General features: G+C 45.9%; 1 protein-coding gene across 1 annotated transcript; it reads left to right on the top strand.

The window, feature by feature from the left end:
- Nucleotides 1–1,735: 1,735 nt before the first annotated feature.
- Nucleotides 1,736–1,966, top strand: CCR75_008792 (uncharacterized protein; the record flags this gene model as incomplete). The annotated part of the gene is made up of 1 exon (XM_067966841.1): nucleotides 1,736–1,966. One exon carries the CDS (start codon nucleotides 1,736–1,738, stop codon nucleotides 1,964–1,966), a length of 231 nt encoding a protein of 76 aa, XP_067821773.1.
- Between the last annotated feature and the right edge of the window lie 7,054 nt (nucleotides 1,967–9,020).

A 9,020-nucleotide genomic window follows, 5' to 3' on the forward strand; every position in this document is an offset into this window, starting at 1 on the left:
CTTTTCTAAAGCATCGATGATTTAGTGGCAACAATAAACGAGATAAAGTCTCGCTTATGCAAGCCCGGAGCGCGTTCATTCGAAATGTCAAAGACATTGGACGCGAAAACTGGCTTCTCAAACCGGTGCAAAGTATAAACTGCATCGGTTGTCACGTGAGGCTGGGCTTCCATGCCTCACGTGGAGTGATCCCTGTCCGTGTTGTGTTGACAACTCGAAGAGGGTAAAAGGGGATATTTATTCCCTCTTTTCCCCCCGGGGAAGAGCTCGCATCGCTATTGAGATGCGGGATGCGATTGACGTTTTGCAATCGATTTACAGGCGCCAGGGGCGCGTGTTTTCCGATGGCTTTCTGAACCATCGGATGGGTCTCGTCATACTGACGGACGAGGCCCTCAACGTCAGCAATAAGCTGGGAACGAGGCTCCCAGCTGTCATGTAAAGGAGGATAACCACGCCAGCGAACAAGATAACTCGTTCGCTGCCCTTCACATCACGGTGGCTCTGGATACGTTCCACAAGGAAATGTTGATCACCGTGGGAATCCACCACTAATTGTGGTGGAGGAGGGAAAATTAGATCCGAACTGTGTGTCGGATCTAATGTCGAGGATCGACAAAATCGATCACTTCCTTCATGATTTGGAGGCTCATAGTCAGCCGTCTGACGTCTATCAGGCGACTGTTCTATTCTCCCCGAGTCGGCCATTTCGTCCGACTCGCATTCGTAGTCGACCTCCAAAGAAGGGTCGTATTCACGTGGTGAATCACCACGTGCACCCGCAACATCTAGTGTTGCGCGAGTAGAAGATACTACGGCAGACGTTCCATCTACCGCAAGAGATAACAGTGCGTCACCCTCGGCTGCACGAACCGCAGCCGAAGGCGCTACATTATCAACACCCCGCATGAATTTGTACTTCATGCGATGGAATTTAAAATGATGCTCTTGACCAATCAACATCATTTTTAAATTTAGTGGTCACATAGTGATCACTCCATCCAATGACAGTCAGAGTGATTGTCGTTTAAGGGAGGGGTTATGTAACGGGGTGTATCTTTACATGAAATTAACACTAGAAGGTTGTAAATTAATATGTTATCTAAAAGGTAGATAATATTTGGAGAACATTACTTTATATAGTAATGTTCAAAATCTTATCCATAAATAGGTATAGGCCATTATATCTTTTTATCCCGCAGACTAATCAGCTGTAAACGTAAACAAAGAGAGAGACAGATAAGATTTCAATTGCATGTTTAGTATTAGTTTATATTAAGTTAGCATTAGCAGATAGAAAGAAGAGATACTTAAATATATTAATACAATTATCATATAACGCTTTTTAAGCTAGTTGTCTTAAAGAGAAGTCTTCCTCTGCACGTACTAGTGTACGTGAAATAACGTAAGGCGCCACTCGCAACTGAAGCAGTGCGAAGTGGGTTTGTACTGAAGCAGTACAAGTCGTAGTGCCCCATTACAGCAGCCAAGATTAGGATAGAATTGCATTAGGAAACTTGCAAGGTAACAATACTTAACTAAGGCCAAGTGGTGCACAGCGGAGCCACAGCAAGTGGTAAAATCCAAGTGGAGTCCATTTACAGAAATTCGAGATGCTCAATCGTGGCGGGTGTTTTGCAGTGGAGCCAGCCACGACAAGCGCCTTAGCCCGGACTGCAAAGAGCAATCAAGCAGGAGAAACTCAAAGTACGCTCGATCGAAAGAATACTATCCAATGCAGCAGCCGCAAATGTGCCAAGTTGCTCAGGTTAATGAATTTGTAAAGAAAAGTAACGTGGAAAGATGCGAAGTTGTGAAACGACAATTCCAAGATTATGACTCATCTCGTTGGTATATCGATACTGGATCGCAAAAAGTATTTGACAACGTTGTAAAAATGGATGATAGCGATAGTGTTGCCGATGGAATTGGGGCCAAAGCGGAAGGTTTAAGACTATCCTGCTAGCGAATGTGATTGATGAACAAATGGCTTTTGTGATTTTGAAGCAACGTTTTGTACGTGCCAAGTGCGGGATGCAACTTTTTTTCACCAGGCCTGGCTTTAGATCAAGGATTCCTTATGAAACTGGGAGCCCAACTGGAGAATGTTTGGAATGACCAAAGATATTATAGACGTCATTCACACGATTCACGAACGCCACTTTTACATATTTACTGCTCACGACGTCGGAGAAAATCTATCAAAGGAGAACATCACAGTACCTACAAAACAAGTACTTGCGAATTTCGCTGTTGCTAAGGCTGTCAAGGATACCGAGTAATGGCATGAATGACTAAGACATATTTGTCCCGAGTACGTTCGTCTGATGATCGACGAGGTATGGCCAAGGGGATTACCCTCAATCGTCGACAAAAGGTAGACTCTGTAGACTACAAGTCTGGTAAGCGACGGCGCAAGACTTTCAGTCACACGATCAGCCTATTCAGCAGGTTAACGACATGTCGTTTGCAGATCTATCGATACCAGGGGTACCAATTGATCGAAGTTCTCGAAGGTTTTGGTTATAGTGGACGGTAATTCGCGTAATGCAAAGTTTTCCTACTCCAGTCGAAGCCGGAAGGTGAGGTTGAGCAATACATTGCTTGGTCAGAGCGTCAACATAAAAGTCGAACGAATGAGGTTATTTGTCGCGATTACGATGAAGTTGACCGAATCGAAGCTGCTAAAGTGGTGAAGCAGTTGCTCATGGACAAGGGTAAGGAATTTTGTAATGGTGTAATGGCAAATTTATACATGCGAAAAGGGAATCGTGCCACAAAAGGTTAGATCGAATGCATCACAATTAAATCTTGTTGAAAAGGGGAACTACACTTTATTCAATTGTTTAAATGTAGAAACCTTACCCGGGGAACTGCTCCTTATTTAATTATTTAATTTTAAAAACCTTACTTGGCGACCACATTTGTTATCCATATTAAATGGCATTTAAGCAACTAAAATTTTTAAATATAAGGGTATTTTGCCCATAACGTAAATGTACCACAACAACGGTTCTCCAACCGATGTGTGCCCCATTACACCCTCCCCCTAAAACTGTTGACACCGGGTGACAACATTCGCTTCATTTCCTCTTTGAGGTTAGAACCTAAACAGCTAACCGTTCGGTTGTATTTCTCTTTCCTTCGTCTCATGACAATCAAGCTTGAGTCACAGACTCTTAGCACCTTCCCCGACGATGAGGGAATGGTGGACTTTGAAAGTCACTCCCAATCAGAGGAGGAGGAGAAAGAGCGTCGTTCGCTCACGCCTTCTCCTCCGGATGAACGTCGGCGGGCCCCGAATCCATTTCCAGAACGTAGTGCCGCTGGTGTCTTAACTGCATTGAGCAGGACACGGGACCCTGAGTCCGACATCATTACGAATCCGCTCAATGAAGAGCAAGAGCAATAATCCTCATATGGGAAAGATCTCGTCGTCGAGCTGCCGAAATAGCAAAAGCTAAGGTTCATAGTGAATATAGATTCACTCCGCTTAGTGCGGACGAGCGTCTCAAAGAGATAGCGGGTCATACATAGCTTGGCCATCTGGATCTCCGGTGACCCAGCGAGGAAGCCGGAGGAGATCGCTGCTCGCGACGCTCTTCATGAGCAATACCATACGCCAAAGTTAATGACACGAAGTCAGTATCTGACGCGTTTACGTAATCAAGCCCGTGGGGCTTCGGTGACCTCCATGAGGGAATTTCCGATCGTTTTGTTTCCAAACGAAACAAGGAGTGAAAACGAAGTCTCATTTAAGAACTGGGTCCACCGGGCCCGAGTCTACGGATAGAGGTGATGTACATTTGGAACGGAAGATTCGCTTCGACTTTGCTAAGCTTAAGGCCAAAGGCCAATTACGAGCGGCATTTATGCCGGAAAACGAAGAAAGGCCTAGCCAATATTTCGGTGCTTCGGTTGACCGTACAACCATGGATCGAAGACGCATTGAGGCTATAGATCCACCCAATCCCACGTTTAGTGGTGGGAAGCGTCGTTTGACGCGAGTTGACCCTGAGCTTGGCGCTCAAAAACGTCAACGGCGTACGGGCAATCTTGCCGAAGAGGTACCTCGAACTCCCAAGAGTTTTCAGAAGAGGGGTATCGTAGCCACTTCACCAGATAATGGTTATGACCCTTGCGACGACGTTGCTTTAAAAGTCTCTCCACATGAAACTGAAGGTTCCTCCGCGCATCAAGCAGCGCGGGAGGGGGCCGGGATTTCGGCGGAAGCACTTGATGCTCTACGGCACGAGGTGCAACTTCTTCGTGAAGTCCTTGCTCGGGTTGAGAGCTCTTTTGAGGCAGTTCGGGACCGTCTTCCGACGCTGGAGCGTCAGCAGCCTCGCTTAGAGGGTCAGCTAGATATTCTCGTAAGGATGCAGCAATCTGCGGCACGACCGCCTGTCTCGACGCAAGCGCCTTCAAGTCCACGTGAGAAGAGTCCCGAAATGGCTTAAGCAAGCCAACGTAAAACACTGGGTGTGTACGCAGCTTGCTAGGAAGGTTTAGCGTATAAGCTAAGCCATTCTTGGCCACGACCGTAAATGGTCCAATAAAGCGCGGGCGCAATTTGGTCTTGAAGACCGCGGACACCAAGTTGGTAGGTAGATTATAAGCGTTGTAAAACTCGGTCTCCGACCATATCAGAATTGGTTCAGCTTCTGCCTTTGACATCTGCTTGTCTTTTTGTTTGTGTTGGCTTTCAGCCATCGTATCCCTTACATGTCTTAAGACACTAAATCGCGTCGCGAGAAACTCGCTTAGTTGTTTTTAAACGGTAACAGAGTAATCAGTAAGCCTATCGGATAATTCTGCCCCACCAAGCCCTGAGCCATGCAGTGGTATCGTTAATGGAACGCGTGGGTGGGTGGGTTTGTTGACATAGAACAGAGTATAACCTGTAAGGCATGCACAGCGTTTTTTAACGCAAACTCCACCACTGGGAGCATTGAACTCCAGCGCTTTGGTGTGTTAAACACACACACTGTGAAAAAAAAGTCTTTAATGACGCGATTAACATGTTAAGTTTGACCATCAGTCTGCGGATGGTCCGAGGTGGATATATCCAATCTGGTGCCAAGCACTCATAAAAATTGATTTTCAGAATTTGCTCGTGAAACAAGGGTCCGGATCAGAGACAATTGCCACTGGCAAATCGTGTTGTCGAAAAAAAAAAACAAGCGATTAATAATATCCTTGCTGTACCTTAACCATCCATGGAATCCGACACGGCCGCTAAGTGAGCCATTTTGCTCAAACGCAATAACACGTTCACATTTATCAGCATTTGTTTGTAACAGAGAACTGCCAATGGCAAAATCCGATGCGTCATAGACGACACTAAAAGGCCAATTTGGAATTGGCAAAGCCAGGATCGGGGCATGGATAAGACTGTCTTTAACTGCTCAAAAAACATTATGTTCGGTACCATTCTGCATCCTTTTTAAGGAGATTAGATAATGCCTAGCCATATTAGCGTAATTTCTGCTATATTTGGGATTTGGCAAAGCCAGGATCGGGGCATGGATAAGACTATCTTTAACTGCCCAAAAAGCATTATGTCCGGTACCATTCTGCATCTTTTTTAAGAAGATTAGATAATGACCTAGCCATATTATCGTAATTTTTGCTATATTTGTGTAATAATAAAAAAAATAATTGGCGATACCCAACCACTTAGGCAAATCCTTTTGGTTTCTAGGAACTGGCCAATCTACTATGGCTTTTACCTTAGCGGTATCCGCTCTAAGGCCTCGCTTCTCAATGAAGCACCCTACGAAAGGATTTTTTCTTCGCCCATAAAGGCATTTAGATGCATTGGCATACAATTTATTTGTGCGCATACACTGGAGCACTGCTCGCAAATAGTCTAGATGGTTTTCCATATCCGACCGACCCTGCTTCGCACGACTATGGACAAAGAAGTTCGTCGAGTTAAGTCTGTACATAACCTCAATGAGGGCGAAAACGTTGCGTCACTAGACGATTAAATGTTGTCGGGGCGTTAAAAAGCCCTTGTGGCATAACCAACCACTCCCATAACATACCGCTTGGGGTGCTAACCGCTGGAAGCGGGATATCACTAGCTCGCATGAGCAGTTGGTAGCAACAATCGGCTAAGTCCAGTGCACTCTACATTGTAAATTCCACCATATTGTTCTAAAGACATCTTTTCTCGGAATGGGGTTTGTGCTGGTAAAGTGACAGCGTTAAGCTTATTATAAGCATGTATATGCGCCATTTACCATTTGCCTTTCTGACACAAAATGTCGGTGTTGAATGAGGAGATTTGCTCTCTCGTACCATTCCAGCCTCCAGCATAGCACAGAAGCAATCGTCAATGACGTTACACTGCTCCCTTGGTAAAGGCCATTGTCTTGTGACACAGTATTTGGTTCCCGGAACTTAGTCAATTTCATGACGAACACCTCTATCCGGGGGTAAAACAGATGGTTGATTATTACATACCACATCTTGGAATTCCTTAACTAAGGATTAAAAGGGATCCGTAGGATCTTTAAGGATCGATGACCCATTTCGCGCACTAAGTGCAGCTTTTGTGTCATCCAGGACAGCTTCGTCGAGAAGTGACGATGAGTTTAACTAAACCATAGGTCGAATGACCACCATTTCGGATAAGTCACCAGCTTTTAAGGCTCGACTGCACTCACCAAAAGACATTTCGTCTAGCTCTTAAAGAGCATGGAACGAGGGGATTACCGCAAGGCTAACTTCCCCCTCAATGTTACCGGTTACACCATTTACAAGCGTATGTACTTGCTCACTCGTATTGCTTTGTGAGGGTATACACGCTTCGTGTCCACCCTGTCTTGGAGTGGAGACAATACGCCTCTTAGAGGCCGGGACATTCACGTCCCAGGGTTTTCCAGCCTGTATTGGTTCTATACAAGACTTGGTGTCTAATTTGTCATCCGACAAGGAGTTAGGTAATTTAACTTCCTTATTCAGCGAACGTTTACGTGTCGCTTCACGTGCATTGAAAGGGTTTGACCCAAAATGCCCTGGCGAATCGCCAATAGTGTCACTATTGGCACTTAGTATGGTGCCACCTCGGCCGACTACACTCGGTGTACTTAGACGTGCCGCTCCACGTATCTCAGGGATATTGCACCCTTGAGGTCCTGGCGAAACCGCCAACAGTGTCAATACTGACACTCAGTATGATACCACCTCGGCCGACCATACTCGGTGGACTTAGACGTGCCACTCCACGTATCTCAGGGATGTTACACTCTTGATAATTCGGCCTTAGGCCAACAATGCTTTTAGCGTTCAGTGAATCGTTATTACAACGAGTGTCACTCGACGGAGTACGTGCCGTTCCACTTCTTTCTGCTAACTCGGACTAAAAGTTAATGTTTAGCATTGGGGTTAATTAAATCAGACATTTCAATGTCTAAAACACTGACAGACTCATTCAATGAGCGGCGCCAATTGCGCTTTTGTTGGCTAGCAAAGGTGGGTTCATGACTCTCCAAAACTTTGCTAGGAACATTGCGCGTGGCGCCGAAGGTCTTAGACCTCCAATCGATTCATGGTTCATAGTGTTCTAGCCAGTCCATACCAAGGATGAGATCATATCACGAATCCAAATCAAGGACGAGACAGCGTTTCAAACTGTCAAAGTCTAGAAACTTCATACCTAAGCTCGATGGAACTTTAAGAACAGTGACACGAGTCCCAGTCGCTTAGCGAACAGTGATTGTATCACCTTCATGCGTTTTAAGCGCCTCAATGTATTGTTGACTTCTTTCAAGAAAAAGGCGTCAAGCATAATTTCAAAACGCTCCAGAGTCAATTAGAATTGATCACGGCATATCAAAGCCCTTTCAGTCGCTTGAGTGACTAGCAAGCCAGGCTTGTGCTGTCGCCCCGTGCCATTAAGCACCGAGCTAATTGGGACTAGGTCCCTGTTAACTTTTGCCTCCTAGAGGTTCAACACAGCCTAGGTCTTCCCCAGTAGGGCACCCCGCACCTACTGGGTATCGACATTTTCCCGCACCGTACCAGATCTTTGGTATACGTCGGAGCTGGAGCTCTTCGAGCTTTACGCGATTTCGTAGGGGGCAGGCCGGACGTTAATGTTTCGTGCTTCCGTACATATAACATCTACGGATGGTCTGGCTTTTCGCATGTGAGCACGGCTCCTAGCGACTCGGTAGGGTAATCGAACCCTTGTCCAGGAGTTGAGAACTCTAATTGCATCTTTGTATCAAGACCCGGTTCAAGAAGCAATTGTCGTAACAAAATTAACGGGGATCTCAATGACGGCGTAGCCCGGACGGAATTATTCGATCTCATCCTGCTACTTTCGAAAAGGCAGTTTCCATAGCGCTACGCGCTGAGTTCGACTTTAAGTCTGCTCGTGTTAGCACGCCTGTTTACCGAACAAGTTCTCCGAGCACATGGGTACCTATGGATCTAAGCCTCGTTGTGGAAGGAGAAGAGGCACTTCAAGCCATGGAACATCATATGATCAGGCGGTGCAAGCATGCTAGTCATTTGCTGTTTCAGCGAATCCCATGAGGGACAAATGTCGTTATGAACGTGCTGCACGATAGTGCCCACTCCATGGCTCTATCTCCACGTTTGGAAATGGGCATAGCCACCTTTTGCCGTTCTGTTAAGAACAAGGCGGAATTAATGGACATTTCCATCTGCTTAATCCGAAAAGGGAGATTTCCCCCTATTTTCCCTCAAATGTCTTCACATTTAAAGCTAGAGGGCGAGCCGTCGGCCCTGAGTCAGGTACAGAGATGTACCGGGTTGGCATAGATGCCGCTAAGTGGTCATGCACCTGACCGAACAGGGAAGCTTCGTATCGCGTTGAGGCTACAAGCCTTGCATGCAGGACCTCTGGTCCCTTGGAGATAATAAATTCCACGTGTTCAAGCCCAAATAAAGTTTTGAGCTTGTCAAAAGCGGCGCTTTGCGCTTCTGACAGTTCTGGAATTTCTTTATTTTTGTGAGGGTTTAGTCTTGTAAAGACTCAGGCG

The sequence above is a fragment of the Bremia lactucae genome (genome assembly GCF_004359215.1).
Source record: "Bremia lactucae strain SF5 chromosome Unknown BlacSF5_NotPlaced_18_SHOA01000004.1_1233567bp, whole genome shotgun sequence".
In the NCBI taxonomy this organism is placed as follows: Eukaryota; Oomycota; class Peronosporomycetes; order Peronosporales; family Peronosporaceae; genus Bremia; species Bremia lactucae.